Source organism: Cavia porcellus, unplaced genomic scaffold (assembly GCF_034190915.1).
Source record: "Cavia porcellus strain 051 isolate PalLab524CR breed Dunkin Hartley unplaced genomic scaffold, mCavPor4.1 scaffold_31, whole genome shotgun sequence".
In the NCBI taxonomy this organism is placed as follows: Eukaryota; Metazoa; Chordata; class Mammalia; order Rodentia; family Caviidae; genus Cavia; species Cavia porcellus.
Window position 1 is genome coordinate 686,029 of NW_026947514.1, and position 15,491 is coordinate 701,519.

A 15,491-nucleotide genomic window follows, 5' to 3' on the forward strand; every position below is an offset into this window, starting at 1 on the left:
GGGATCAGTGGCCTCACATCTGAGCCCTGGAGGGCCTGGGTTGCCACACGGGGCTGGTACCAAGTGCCAGGGAAGTCTTGTGCTAGCCCCTCTGGGAACAGACTGCCCACACCAGTGGGACACTGGGCTGAGGACAGAAGGCAGAGCCCTGTACCAGGGTGGAGCTCTCTGATCATGACTCACCAGACTCCTCGGACATGGATGTGTGTCTGATGGGCAGGGTGGCTGCAGGGACTGGATGTTCTCGGGCCTTCCTCAGGTGGGGATGGGCACTGAGAAGGTGGCTCTGAGGTTACCCTGCTCCCATCTGAGGTGGGTTCTCAGAAGCTATTGCGGATGGTGGCTGTGGTGTTTGTTTAGTCCTGGGCATTGGACCCTAGGCCTTCACACAGATATTTCCAGCATTTAAAATAATTTATTTTAACCTTTTTTTTTTTTTGGTACCAGGGATTGAACTCACAACCTTGCGCTTGCCAGGCAGGCACTTAGGCCACTGAGCTATATCCCCTGATCCCTTCTTTTTTTTTTTTTTTTAATTTTTCTTTTTTGTATTTTAACCTTTTGAGGCAGGGTCTCCATTTGCTGTTGTCAAGGCTATGCTTACATTTGCTGCTCCCTGTCTCAGCTTCCCGGAGCACTGGGGTTCCAGGGGTGCACCCTGGTCCAGCCCTTGATATGTGTTCTTGACAACACCCCAAGCTCCTTAGAGAGCTGACCAGGCTGCCTCCTGGCTTCTGGCTTTGTACCTGGTACTGCTAGGGAAAGAGGTGGGTGGTCCCAAGGGTGGACAGGAGGGTCAAGCTGACAGAGTGCCCAGGCAGCTGAGTGCCCTGCCCTTCCCAGGTCCATCACAGATTGGCCTGCAGCAGGAGTGCCTTCTTTCCCTTCTCTCCACTTGGATGAGCTTGATCTCGGGCCAGAGTGGTTGTTGCCTCTTCCAGGAAGCCTCTGGATTGCTGGGCAGCCCCTACTCTCCTCGCCTTAGCGCCTTCTGTTTTCGCTCCTGTGAGTCCTCTGCTGGAGGCCTGTGTTTAAGGTCTGCTGTGGGCCAGCCCGCCCCAGGAGCAGTGAAGTATATGTACCAGGAAGGCAGAGGCAGCCCTGAGCCCTGAAGGTAGGTGAGGCGCTGGCCATCTGGGCATCCCTGGCATCCTTGCTTGGACTGAAAAGCTGAGTTCTCCCCTGGGGGCTGGTCCTGCACTCAAGGATAGTGTCAGTTTTAGGGAAGCTGACCCTTGTCTGTCTGTGTCTGAGAGCTGCCCAGGGCCAGTGTGCCCTGGGGACCCTGGGGCCTGAGGTGTTGCACCAGGACAGGACAGGGATCCATCGACTTTTCATTCAGACAGTGCGAATCTGGCACTGCTGTGGTCAGTGGCCTCAGGTGTAGTCGAGGAGGGCTTCCTGAAGGAAGGGCCAGACCAGCAGAGGCCAAGAGGGTTACTGAAGGGGGTGAGGAAAAGCAGATGAGGGGACTGGGGGAGCCTGGAGCAGTGGCTAGGGCTGGGGTGGGGCTGGTGGTGAGGATGGAGCCGTGCAGGTCCACTGCTAGAAGACCCCAAAGCCCCCACCAACTGTCTCAGGGCTCCAGGGCAATGGTAAGGCTGGCCTGTGGTTGACTCTGGTATAGAGTCAGAGTGGGCAGGGTGAACCCCGGGGCCTTGGCATATGTGGAGCCTCAGTGCGTGCAGCGAAGACACTGGGTCCATTCTGATCACCTCACTGTAAGAACCACGGTGGCCTATGAGGTTGTGGTCTTAAACCCTGCCCGCCTGCCTCTGTCTCCAGGTTTCCCTTCATTTTTCTTTTTTGGGAAGCCACTGGCCAACAGAGCCAAGGTCTGCCTCGCTGCATAAATATTTAGTAGTCAGAAGCACTTTCTTACATGGAAAGCTGGATGTGGGCCCAGGCAGGGGCCTGGGGTGAGGCCGAGCTCTGACTCCCTGAATCCCAGCAGATCTTGCAGCCCTGCACAGCACCCTGTGGGCCTCCTCCGGAAGAGGATGTGCTGTGCTTAGGAGGTGTGTCCTCCTCGGAGCCTCTGGCTGGTTCCTTTCCTCAGGGTTCCGCAGGACTTGCCGGCTGTCCCCAGGCAAGGAGCCTCAAGCCTCAGTCCTGTCTGGACACGGCATAGATGCCAGGGTGGAAAGGGGCAGCCAGGAGCACGAAGGGGACAGGATGGCTGATGGTCTCCCATGGGCAGGGTGGCTAGGGATCCTTCGGGTCCTATCCACAGCTGAACCCTGCCTCCAGGGCTGCCCAGGTGCAGGCATCTGGAGCCTCTGGTGACTCAGCCCGCCCAGGCCAGGTCTGGGCTTGGGCTTTAGGCCTCCATCTGCCCCAGGGAGGGGGCAGTGCCAAGGCCGCCCTGAGACAGTTGCATGTCCCGCAGCTCTTGGCCTCTGCATGTGCAAGCCCATGTGGGAGAGCGTGGCCTTCATGGGCAGGGAATAGGGTGGCCCCCATGTGTGTTCCTGGCCTTGTGCTCCTGGTGACAGCGGCACACAGGCCCCCTCCTGACACATCCACTAGGAATGAATGCTTAGCTCTCTGTCTGCTGACTCACTCTCAGCTGCCTCTGCCCCCCTGGCCCTGCGAGTGCTGAGTTCCATGGAGCCCAGGAACTGGGCAGACCCCAGTGTGTGTGGGTGTTCGAGGCCCACCTGGACACTCAGGTCTTAGGGTCCAGGATGGGGACTCAGGAGATGCTGCTGTCTCTCTTCTGGCCCAGCACCCTGAGTCAGAGCCAGGCAGTGGAGTCCCTGGGAGCTGAGGCAAGCTGGTCAGGCCTGCGGGGGTAGTGGGAGGGAGCCTCTGAGGGGCAGGATGGTGGTCAGGGCCAGGCCGTGGTGGAGCACCCAGCCCGACCTTTCCTCCTACCAGTCCACCCCAGCCTGAGGCATCCAGCACCAGCACCTACTCTGACTCTGAGCCAAGAGGGACCCTGTGCTGAGCAGACACACAGTGTGTGCTGGGGCTGCAGAGGGCCTGGGGATGCACGGCCTCCTGGTGGTGGATGCTGTGCTGGGGAAGGCTATGCCTCCAGCCAAGGAAGGACACAGCACACAGCAGGACCAGAGCTGCAAGGCCCTCCCTCTGCGTGCCATGAGGTGGGCACAGCTGAAAAGGGACCTCTGCAGGGCTCCTTGCATGGCCCAGGGGAGCCTGGGAGCCAGGGCGGCAGCTGGGAACCAGGAGGCAGTTGGTGGTTGGCTCAAGTTTAGACACTCATGTTCGGGAGAACACAGTGGCAGCTTATGTAGGCCCACTTGGGCAGACTGTGGCCCTGGGAGCTGATTGCCTGGCAGAGGTCCTGCAGCCCACGGCTCCTGGAGGCACAGGAGCAGGCCTGGTCCACAGACCCTCACACCACATGGTTGCTTTCTTCTCTGTGACCGTGGGTTTTCACAGCAGCCTGTTTACAACAGGATTAGCAGACCTGCTGGGGTCCTGCTGCTGCTCAGTCCCTCTCCATCCAGGACCATAGGTGCCCTGGGCCTCTTACCCCTCCCTGGCTGTGCCCCCTGGTAGGCCTTGGGCATGGCTGGGCCCTGCTGTTGCCATCCTGGCTTCCACTGCATGGAAAGCCCAGCTCCTCAGCTGCCCTCACCTGGTGTGCTGGACAGCACCATGGGCCCTCGTGTGACCGTTCTCACACTGACTGCCCAAGGCCAACTTGGCCCTCTGTCCTGGAAACTGGGCTGGGCACCCAGCTGTGTGGGCCTGCTGTGGCCTGCCTGCGGATGCAGGTACCACAGCTGCCAGGTCTGCCGCAAGCTGTGGGCACAGGGTACAGCAGTTCCACAGCTGTGGGCCCTGCCCAGGCCTGCCAGGCTCTCAGAGCTAGCAGGGCTGGGAGGGGCAGGCTGGGCAGCAGTGTACTAGATATGGGGATCAGATCTAGGACAGGGAGGTGTTTCCACAGGATAAAGGGCAATGGGCAGTGAGGCTGACATGTATGCTGGCAGATTTTGGGGGGTCAGGCTGCCTTCAGGCCCAACCTATCCTTGGCTTCTTTCCTCGTTTTGAAACAGGGTCTTGCTACATAGTTCAGGCTGGTTGTGATTTCACTGTGTAGCTGGCCTTGAAACTTCAGCTATCTTCCTGCCTCAGTCTCCTGAGTTCTGGGATTACAGGCATGCACTGTAACACCTGGCCCAGTTTGCCCTTGGACAGCACCTCCCTTTTCTTCCCTGCACCCCAGCCAGCATCCTATCCCTGGCACCCACAGGGAAACAGGCCAGGCCTTGGGGGCTCTGCCTCATGTCTGTGTCCGTCCACACTGCAGGATTGTGCGCACAGGCTTGCATAGGCAGGGCAGCGGGTGTGACTCAGAAGGCAGGCGTTTCCTCCCAAGTCAGCTGCCTGTGCTGGGGGGGGCGGGCGGTGAGCTCCTGCTCACTGGCTTGAAGAGGCTGGGCACTGGGGGGCCAACCACTCCCAGCCTATGCGGGAGCTGCCCTGCCCACTCCCTGGAGGAGCTGGGGTCTTGGCAGGGCTCAGCCTTCTGAAGAGGAGAGAGGGACAGTGCGGGGAGGGACTGGGAGGGAAGGAGCTGAGGGAGCCGGAGATGGAGTTGGGCTCTTTGGGGCCAAGCTGGTGTGTGCTAGGCAGCTGCCTGCCCCTGCCCCCTTCAGCCCGGGCACCTGCCCACAGCACTCGCAGGTCAGTGGAGTGGGGTGGCAGCCAGTGGGGGGCAAGTGAGCTGGTGCCAGAGGGCAGCTCCTGCTAACTTGTGCCAAGGCCAGCAGGCTGGGAGGGCGTTGCCAGGGGCTGTCTGGACCCAGAGGCCCTGAGGCAGCCCCTCTTGGCTCCCAGAGCTGCCAACCCCAGGCGAGCGAGGGAGGAGGACCCTGGCTCTGGCAGGTGGTTTGGGGGGAGCCTGGGATATGGGGGCAGTGATGCCAGGGCCTCCACATGGCCCTCTCATCAGTGGGACCCACAGATCCAAGCTGAGCAGAGTGAATCCAGGGACTGGGGGGTCTGGGATTGGGTGGGGTCACAGAGGGCACTTGGGCATGGGCTGTTTTGCTTTTCTGGGGGTGCCAGATGGGGCCATAGCCTGGGGTGGCAGCCTCCACAGAAAGGCTAGGGTTAGTGGGTCCCCCTGGGAGGGGGTAGGGCTGTTCCTGTTGACTGCTGAGCTCCTGGCAGTTGGGCTGGCACACTTACTTCTGCTGTAGTTTCTCCAGTAGGTGGCTGAGGCTCGCTGCTGCCCCTCTGGTCCCAGGCTTTGGGTGCTGATGCAGGGTGGGAGCTCGCCCTGCAGGAGCTTTGGCCGGCTCCTTCCCTGCCCTCCCCCCACTCCTGGCACTAGCATTCATTATGGACCTACTGTTGCCGAGGTCTGAGTTCTGTGTGAGCCAGTGTCCATGGGACTGGGGACCTGGCAGCTTCCTGAAGCCGTGGCAGGATGACCAGATTCAGCAGCTGAGGCTCCATCAACCCCAGGCAGGGGCTTAGGCAGGAGGAGCAGCTTTAGATGGATGATGCCAGGGAGCCACAAAAGGTTGTTTCAGGAGAAGGTGGCAGGAACAGCCTGTGGGTGCGGCCAGGCCTGGTGGGGAATGGTCTTGGTGGGAGAGGAGTCCTATGCCTCCTCAGAGGCCTGGCTGCTCTGGTCCCTCACCCAGTTATCTGTGGAGCCATTGGGAGTGGCTGGGCCAGCCCTCAGCCACCTGGGTGTGCTCTACGGGGTCTGCAGGCCCCGTGACAGCCAGAAGAGCTTGGCACCCTCCTAGGGAAGCTCCAGGCTGGGTGCAGCCTGAGCATCATTCCAGGATCCCAGCCCAGGGAGTGCTGCCTCAGTCTCCCACAGCCAGGCCACCTTTGGGCCCATCCTGGCTGGCACCTGTGTCCTCACATGCCCTGCATCCTGCACCAGGCCACCCCGCTGCCCTGGTGATCTGCAGATCTTGTCCCTAAGCTGGAGGCCAATCTGGACAGTGCTGGGTTTTGCTCCAGCCAGTGGCTCCCTCCTCTTGGCCCTGCTTCAGCACCCCTAGAGGGGGGTGGTGTGTGCAGGCAGAGTTCCTCTTCCACACCCCAGGCCCTCACCCACCTGCCAGGGTACTCAGGACCCATCCTAGAATAGCCCAGCTTGGGGTGCAGTTCATCCCACCCAGCTGGGAGCAGAGGGGTCCTGGGTCCCTCTCAGGGTGCAAGGAGGAGCTTAGTGGTGGCATCTGAGACTGTGTGGAGGGACAGGTGTCTGGGAGGTGCAGGTGCTAGTACAGGACTGCTGGGGCTGGCTCAGGTATGTCACCTTCATGTTGTCTTTGTCAACAGCCAGTGTCACTACTCCAGTGTCAGTGCTAGGCTGTGGACAGAGGGTGTGGTGCAAGGCCTAGTGCTCCTGTAGGGGGCTGGACGGGCAGGACGTCCCCCTTCCTGTGTGTCCCCTAGGCTGAAATCAGCCCTGGGGTACAAAGAGGCCTGGCAGTGCCCCAGCTGTGTGGCCACAGGCCAGCCCCGCCACTCCCTGAGCCCTGTGGGTTGGTGTGGGTAGGGTGGACCTCACTGAGCTGTGGCCAGCCCTCCTCTCCAGGGCATGGGGAGTTGCCATGCAGTCACCCACGGAAGTGGTTCTGTGTGGGGCGGGGCTCTGCTGGGCCTGGAAGTCCCTTCCTTATCTTGGTAGGTGGCTCCCCTGGCCTCAGTGTCTTCCCTTTACCCACCAGGCTCCACACTGGGGGCGGAAAGTGAGTCTCTGGACACAAGAGAGAAGCTGAGCCCCGGAAAGCACGGGGTTGCTTGTGCTGCCCTAGCTTCTAGGAAGGGGAGCTGGCCCAGAGCCCCCACCTGGCCCCCATACCATGCTCTCCCTACCCTTGGGCCCCCACAAAGTCAAGTCAGGTCTGGTGGGGAAGATGTTTTAGGTGCAGAGTGGTGATGGGACCTTGGGGTGCAGGCTGGTGTCTGAGTGTCCAGTGAGGTGGATCACGGGGACAAGGACGCATGGCCGAGGGTGTGCCGGGGTAGAGGCAGGGCTTCCTTTTCTTGCTTGGTTGGGGAACAGAGGCTTGGGGGCAACCAGAGTGCTGGGCACTGACACCTCACCTAGGGTAGGTTTTACAGATGCCTAAATCGACGTTGTGGCTTTCTTGAGGGGTGCTAGGGATCAGGAATGGTAAGCAGGGGGCGAGGTAGGCTTTGATGGCTCCTGGCCTCCTCACAGCCAACCCTGGGGTACCGTCCATCCTGCCAGAGCCAGGTCTGGGTGCAGCCACCTCAGAGGAGGGTAGAGAGGCCTAAGAGGGGTCAGGAACCGTTGGGGCTGCGCCAGTGCAGGGCCCAGCTCAGTGAGCTTGTTTGGGGGTCCAGGAACCCTGGCCAGAGATGCAGCCGGACCCACAGCCGCAGACTGGCTCCCTGACTGCTCAGGGGATGTGTGCAAGGCCACAGCACCCACCAAGGGGCAGGAGGCACCCTGTGGAATGGGGGTGCGCACCCCCATGATATACAGCTTCAGGGGCCTCACTCTGGATGCTGACCATGCATGGGCCCTCGAAGCCTTGAGATCCCCTGGGGGTGGCTTGGGGTTCACCCTCACCCCTGTCACCAGGGAAATTGTTCCTGGAGCCAGGCCTGTGTGTAGAGCTGGCGTCCGATCAGCACTGTTTTTTCTTTGAACGTTTAGTACCAGTCAAGGGTCTGGGGCCTGGAGTCCTGTTTGTAAGGAGGTTCTGTTTTTTCTGTGTTCCAGTAAAATTTTATTCACAGAACCCGAGATGGGCTGGATTGAGGCCCTTTTGATTTACTGACTTCCTGTCTCTTGAGCAGTAAACATAGTACTTGGCGCAGTGAAGGCGCTTAAGAATCAAAAACATCACTTGAAAAACTGGTAGAGCTAAAGGCAGCAAGGGGGTGCGGGTCCTGGTCAGCACCCTCCCTGTAGGCAGGAGAGGCCTCTGCCGCAGGGCAGAGCCGCCGGCCCCACCACGGCCCCCACCCCGGGATGGCTTTTCGTGCCTCAGCAGGATCTGTTCCATACTCCTTCTCCTGGTGCAGCGCGATTTCTTGGTTGGTCTCAGTTTCTAGATTTCTTGGTGTGAAGCTTATCATTCCTGTGTTTGACTTTGTGTAGAATTTTGCAACTGTTATCGGGAAAGATGCAAATCGTGATCCCCTAGTGGCTAGCACCCTGGCTGAGAAGAAGCCAGCCTTTCTCCCCAGGTGCCCCACTTCCCTGGTGCTTCTACCGTGTCCAAAGTGACCCTGGCCATGCAGCCAGGTCAGGGGTCCCAGCTGCCCTGCACCCTCAGCAGCCTTGGGGGGGGGTGCTCCTCGGGAGGCACACTGGGTCCTCCTGTGGCTCTGCACGGTGGCGCCCTTGAGTGCCGCCCCATGTGTCAACTCCCCCTGTGTGCCCTCAATTCCCTTTCCAATGTTTTCTTTCCCATTTTTCTTTGTTTTTTCTTGTGATGTTGGGAGTCAAATTCACAGCCTCGCCCAAGGCCTGCTATATCCTCTGCCCTGCCATTTCCAAGCATCCTCTGGGAGCTGTCCTATAACCGCTGACCCGCAGTGCACCCGTGTTTTCAGGGGTGAGGAGTGGGTGTCTCAGGTGCCCTTCAGAGCCTCTGCCAAGCATGGCCTGTATGCCCAGCATCTCAGTGGGGCTGGGTTTAATCTGCATTTCCTGTGACAAAGCAAGTTGACCACCTTTTCTCATGCTTATTGGCCATTGCCAATAAGCATCTTGCTTTGTGAAATGTCTGTTCAAATCTTTCATTCATTAATTCACTTTCGTTTTTTGAGACAATGTCTTGCCATGTATTCAGGATGGGCTTGAACTCACTATGTAGCCCAGGAAGGCCTTGAATCCTCCTGCCTCAGCCTCCAGAGTGCCGAGATTATAAGTGCACACCACCACACCCAACTTCAAATCTTCAATTTTTTGCTATGGTTTTTCAATTAACATTTTAACACATCAGAGTACTTAATTACATACATGCCGTTCTACCATGGTATGTGTGTCTGTAACATGTACCCTAATACCCCATCTCAAGCTCTGCGGTAGAGTCTTGGGGACGCAGCTTTCTGTGTGAAGCTGGCTGTTCTGTGGGTGAAGTGCGGCATCCTTCTCCCTTCAGTGTGCCTTCCGGGGACACGCGTTCTGTGAGTACTGCGTAGAACTTGATCCGTGGCCCCCTTACCCTCACTCTGACCTTCACACCCTAGCTTGCTCCTGTCTGCTGCTCCCCCTGTTAAATCCTACAGTATTCCTGGGTCATACACCATGCAGCTTCATAGAGGTATTGTTGTACTCTAAGAAAATAGCTTCGTTATATGTGTATTACAGCAAACCTGTAAAGTGGCTTACTAAATGTGTTTTTTTATCCTTTTTCCCTAACTGATATGTTAAGTGACCTAATTGATATGTTGAGCAATACTCTCCTCTGTAAAGAATTGCAAGAATCTCACCTAATTGATATGTTAACCATTGTTGCCCTCTACAAACTACAGAAGTTGTGCTAAAACAAGCTAACAAGGGTTGTTAATCACTGTTAGGCGCCTCTATTCTCCGCTAAAGAGCTAAAGAAAACTAGGATGGCCCATTAACTTACACTTGTTTAAAGTAACCTGCTTGTGTGCAGAGAGATTTGCGTATGAGTTTAACCCTTTACCTGACCTTGACACATAACCGCGGTTTTCTGTTCTGTATGGCGCCTTATTGCCTCCCTCTCCCCTCACCTATCTATCTATCTAGGCCATAAAGAATTTGGGTTTCTGGTGACCTCTTCCCGACCCGGTGATGAGCTGTCATAAAATGAGCCTGCCCCAAATTTTAAGAACTGTTTAGCTTCAAAGAAATTACCGGGAAATACTATGGCCCAAACCCCAATCCGTGCTTTCCTTTTGTTCTGTATGCATCAAATGAGTTAGATATCAGATCTTTGTAAAACTTAAGTTTCAGCTTCTTGTAACTCTTGACCCCTTCGCACCCACTAGCGAAAATGAGCTGTCCTGGGATAATTAACTGTCCACTTTCTTCTCCAAATATTGCTGCAGATGTGCCACTCCGAGATAATGTCAGTCTGCAGGATGGGAGTAATTTGAGAAACACCAGGAACTCCCGAGATTGTCAGAGCTAAGTGGACAGCAATACAGTTTCCAGACTCGGGTCAACAAGTTTGATGGCTCTGCAGGTTTCTTTGTTTCCCCTCCCCTCCCCCGCCTTTTCCTCCAGCCTCTTTTTAAAGTCCTCCCTTCAGTCTCTGGGAGAGAGTCTCCAAATTGGCTCCTGGAGACTGGTCGCCAGGCCTGGAAATAAAGCCTTTGAGACCTAAATTTTCGGTCTCTTGTTTCCTTGGATTTTATACCAGGGCACGAGTTATAACAGTATAACTTGCTCATCCTAAAGCCTGCCCTGCAGTTCAGTCCCTTATAGTAACCTGACTCGGTTTCTGCACCACCACCAGTTGGCCTGGACCCTCGCCCCGTCCTGGGACCGAGACGCCCCACCCTGGGACGTCTGTGTTCACCCCAGCCCTGGCCCCAGGTGAAACAGCCCAATTCCGGTGAGACGCAGCCTTGGATCCTGTGTTATCTCCTGATCTCTCCAGCCACTCCCTTTGCCTCCTCTTGTCACACCTGTGTCATGTCTGCACATGTCACGGTCCCGGTGACATCAGGCTGGCAGTCCTGCCCGAGAAGGGTTTGTGTGAATGGTCGTGCCCCAGCCTGGCTGCCCCTCTGTCCACAAGGCCTGGCACACAGTGGCGTCTACAGTAGGGATTGGGATGCTCTAGGTGGAAAGTTTGCCAGTGGTCACCTTGTGCCCTCTTGTGCCCTTGTGGAAGTCAGAGTGAAGAGGCACAGCCCTGTGTGATGGGCCTTTGAGTGGTCTACCCCAGTGACAGGTCGCTGTCCCAAGGCACAAGGTGTTTCTAGGGTGTCAACACCCTTCACGTCCACCCACCGTGCAGGACCTTTGCAAACATCTTCCATGGACCTGGACTGCGCTGTGCACAGCACCCCTGCACTCCCCGTGCCTATGGGAGTGGTCCTTTGTTTTGAAGGAGTTTGCTGGTGTCACATTCCTGGTGGACACTGTTTCCCTTCAGAGCGTGGCTTCGGCCATGCAGGATATGTGTTTTCCACCAGGTGCTGACGGTGGCGGGCTGGGCCTCGTGGCGAGGCCGGTTCCTTGAGTTTCCTGGTCTTGAGGTTGTTTTCAGGCATTGCTCCTCAGCTGTTTTCTGCCTCTTTCTCTCCTGTTTCAGCTCCGCACAGAGCTCCAGGCTCCTTGTTTTCCTTCAGCCCTGCCCTTCTGATCTTGCGCAGGATTCTTTGTATTAATTCACCAGGCTTCCTTCTTTCTTCTGGCTTCCCAGACCTGCAGGTAGCCCCTTTGTGGAGTGTCAGCTCCAGAACTTGCACCTGACACAGGAGCTGTCTTCCTTCCCCTTCTCTGCCCCTGCCCACTGCCTCCTCTTCTTTCTGTGGTGCTGGGGTTGAACTCAAGGCCTTCACACCAAGCTACTTTTTCAGCCTTTTATTTTTTATTTTGAGATAGAGTCTCTCTCTGTTACTAAGCTGCTCTGTCTGCCTCAGTCTTCCAAGTGCTGAGGTTACAGACGTGCACCACCATGCCCGACCGAGTTCCATTTTGGAATGAGATTCTGTCTTTGTTAGCTATCGTCATCTTCTTTTCCATGAGCTTTTTAGACTCATTTTTACAGCAGGTTGGGGTGGTGGCTCTGAGGTCTCTGAGCCTTCAGACGGGGTCTGGCCGTTCCTGCTCCCTGTGTGGGTCAGGCCCCCTGGTTTCCCTGTGCGCCCTGGAATCTGTCCTTTGATACTGGTGGTCAAGGCGATGAATCACACAACTTCATTCTCCTTTCACTCTGGGTGTGGTTGTTTGTGTGTTGGTTTGGTAACTCCTGGGAATTTATCTGCACAGGCTGCTCCTGTCCTGGCTCCCAGCCCCAGCCCCAGCCACCAGGCTGGCCCACCCCCGCCCTGTGCCGCCCTGCCTCCCCTGCCTATGCCCTGACGCCCCACCTGCATCTCCAGCTGACACCTCTTTCCCTGCAGTGTCCGGCCACCAGCTGCAGCCGGAGGAGCCAGACTTGGAGACAGAAGAGGATGCCTCTGTAAGTTACCCACCCCAGACATCCACCCATCCTCACCTGGTGGAGCCGTAAGGGCTGAAGGTAACTCCCTGTCTCTTCCTGTCAGGTGACTGAGGGGCCTGCAGGGGAGGTCATCCGGCCCCGGCCACAGGGCTCTTCACCCATCTATGAATGCTCGACAGAGGGGGCCGGCCCTGGAGTCCAGGTAAGCCCTTCTGTGTGTGCTCCAAAGCCGTCCTCTCTGGGCATTCACCCTTCTGCTCAGTCAACCCAGTTCCAGGTGGTATGGGATGGGGGTGCCCTGCCCAGCACTGTGTGCACACACCTGTGGGCTTCCTCCAGCTGCATCGGCAGGGATGTGGACAGGGACCTTCCCTTGCCATGCAGGGTGGCAACTCTGCCCGGGGCTGGGTAAGGGTGACGCCCAACCCTTGTGGCTGCAGGACGACATTGCCAGCAGGCAAGGGTCCCTGGGGAGACGGAGATCCTGGTGGAAGCGAGACTCAGGAGACTCGAGGACCTTCTCCAGCATGAGTCGCCCAGAGGTAGGTGTGCAGAGGGCGTGGTGGTGGTGGGGGGGGGAGAAGGCTGAGGATGTGTGGGATTTCAGGGAGCAGACCCTTCCTGAGGATTTGGGGGCACAACCTAGCTGTCCTGCAGTGCACTGGGACAGCCGGGGTCACTAGTGCCCACGCTGCGAGGCAGGAAGGTGCCAAGCTCTGTGGGTGCCTGGCTAGTGCTCACTGCCTCCAGGCCAGGCAGGCTGCACCCAGGGCCTGCGCTTCCCTTGGGGTTTTGTCCCCCTTGGCCCAGGCACTGTGGAACGTGTGGTGAAAGAGGCATTGGTGGTGTACAGGCTGTGTCTGTGTCCCAGCAGGTGGGCGGGGACGAGAGGAGGCAGGTCCCACCTGCAGCTGCCTGCAGCTGGCTTCTTCCAACTTGGCTGGTGTCTCCACTTCTGCCCCGAGCTGCCCAGGTTGACAGGCGGATAGTGAAGCCCCAGTCCTCTGAGGACACGGCCCCAGCAGGGATGCCCACGGCGACTGGCACATGCTTACCTTGGCCCTGATGTGCTTCTGTCCAGCCTGTGCAGGAGGCAACCGAGGTGACACTCAAGACGGAGGTGGAGGCGGGAGCCAGTGGTTACAGCGTCACAGGTGGCGGTGACCAGGGGATCTTTGTCAAGCAAGTACTGAAAGACTCCTCTGCAGCCAAGCTCTTCAGCCTGAGAGAAGGTGTCTGTCACCAGCCAGGGTCTACATCCTTGGCATGGGGTGGGCAGGGACAGGAGCTGGGGAGGCCCCAGGTCTCCACCGAGCTGCTCTGGCTCTCTTGCCCCAGGCTGGGGCCTCTGGTGCCTCTTACCTGAGGTGGAGACTGAGCTGGGGCTCCCTGTTCTCCTCCAGGCGACCAGCTGCTCAGTGCCACCATATTCTTTGATGACATTAAATACGAGGATGCACTCAAGATCCTGCAGTACTCAGAGCCATACAAGGTGCAGTTCCAGATCAAACGGAAGCTGCCTGCCTCCGAGGATAAGGGCGGGGCTCTCCGAAGCTCCCAGCACGAGTCTGTGGCCTCGGGGAAGCAGGTGAGGCCATGCAGGGAGGGGCCTGCATAGCTGCTGTGCACCTCTCTCCATGCCCACCGCACCAACATGTGTCTTTCCCTGTGTTGCAGGAAAAAGATGTTGCAGACGGGTGTGCAGAGACACCCAAGAAGACCCTGGAGGAGGACGGAGACCAGGAGAGACTCATCGCCAAGCCCAGGGAGACCCGAGGCAGAAAGGCTCGGGAAAGACTCTCATGGCCCAAGTTCCAGGGCATGAAGGGCAAGCAGGGACCAGGACCCCGGCGCTCACACAGCTCCTCGGAGGCCCAGGAGCGTGGCAGTGCTCGGGAGCTGTCCCCCACCAGTACAGACACAGAGGTCCAGTGCTCAGGAGATCATGGGGAGCAGAGTGCAGGACGAGACGGACAGAAGAGGAGGAGGAGATTCCCAAGCCTGAGGTTCAGGAAGGGCTCCAGGCAGGACCCACCCATCATGGGGCGCCAGGACAGAGAGGTGCTTGGGGAACCGGACAGCACCAGGAAGCTGGAGGACACATGGGCGGGTGGCACAGAGGCACAAAAGGCCAGACAGGTGTTGACCACGGTGCAGGATGCAGAGCCTAGCTCCCTTGGACACTGGGAAGGGGCCACAGTGAGGCAACAAAGGAAGACAAAGCAGGTTAAGCCCACAGCGGGGGAGACCGCAGGTGAAGAAGCCAGAGCTGGGCCTGCCCTGGATGATGAAAGGGAAGAACCGCAGGGCCTGACAAAAAAGATCACGGCAGTGTCACTCAGGGGCACAGAAAGCACACTGAGACGAACAGAAGAAATCCATGTCAGAATACGCGACTTAAAGACACCTACATTTACATTTCCCAGGGAGAAGGTGCCAGGGACAGAAGACAAGACCTGGCGAAGGGCGGAGGAGAGGAGGGAAACTGCATGGGTAGGCAGGGCAGGAACCCAGGCTGAAGGACAAGCAGAAGCTGACCAACAGGACAAGGAACCGGGAACCTCAGGAGGGATGGGAAGGAGCCAAGAAAGAGAACTTGGGGAGACAGAACTGAGGGGAACACAGCCTGGCCAAGGGGAAGACAGGGACAAGGAGAGGGGAGAACTAAAGACCAAACTGCCCAGGTTCAAAATGCTGGCATTCGGGTGGTCACCAGCAAAGGAGGCAACTAGACACATGAGAAATGATATCAGAGAAAAAGAAGAAATCTCAGGGACACTGGAAACAACTGAGGTGGGGGGCAGGGGACACAAATCAGAAGGGAAGGACCCCAAGGGAGAGCTGGGCGGCCTGCAGCTAGAGGAGGCTCTGCCCAGCATGAATGTGGACGTCCAGGGCGCAGGAAGCAAGCTGGAGGGGGAGGTGGCCACCAAGGACGGCAAGTTCAAGATGCCCAAGTTCAAGATGCCCTCCTTTGGCATGTCGGGACCCGGCAAGTCAATCGAGGCCTCGCTGGAAGTGTCCACACCGAAGGTGGACGCCGAGGTGGCCCTGTCCACCATTCAAGCTGACCTGAAGAGCCCTGAGGCCGGCACACAGCAGCCCTCCACCGACATGGAAATGTCAGCCGGCCAGGTGGCTGTGAAGGTGCCAGAGGTGGAGCTGCCCGCCGCGAGCACGGGTGCCAGCCTGAAAAGCCACCTGCCGAAGGTGCAGATGCCCTGCATCAAGATGCCCAAAGTGGAACTCAAGGGCCCCCAGGTTGATGTGAAGGGCCCCAAGGCGGAAGCGAAGGGCCCCAAGGGTGAGCTGAGCGGCCCCGAGCTGGAGGTGGCGCTGCCTATTGTGGACGTGGACGTCCAGGCCCCTGGCCACAAGCTGGAGGGTGAGGTGTCCACGAAGGACAGCAAG

At 58.0% G+C, this 15,491-nt stretch overlaps 1 protein-coding gene across 5 annotated transcripts in view; it reads left to right on the forward strand.

Annotated features, from left to right (window-relative positions):
- The window catches only part of Ahnak2 (AHNAK nucleoprotein 2), a 34,092-nt gene that overhangs the window by 2,134 nt on the left and 16,467 nt on the right, over positions 1 to 15,491 (forward strand). For 4 of the 5 annotated variants that reach the window (XM_063241208.1, XM_063241204.1, XM_063241207.1 and 1 more), the window contains exons 2-7: positions 12,040 to 12,098; positions 12,184 to 12,282; positions 12,521 to 12,622; positions 13,162 to 13,312; positions 13,484 to 13,668; positions 13,758 to 15,281. In XM_063241208.1, coding sequence (XP_063097278.1) covers positions 12,040 to 12,098; positions 12,184 to 12,282; positions 12,521 to 12,622; positions 13,162 to 13,312; positions 13,484 to 13,668; positions 13,758 to 15,281 — 2,120 coding nt within the window. Of the gene's footprint in view, positions 1 to 4,478; positions 4,663 to 12,039; positions 12,099 to 12,183; positions 12,283 to 12,520; positions 12,623 to 13,161; positions 13,313 to 13,483; positions 13,669 to 13,757; positions 15,282 to 15,491 lie in introns of those variants that run through there. The other variant, XM_063241205.1, reaches the window with a different exon arrangement.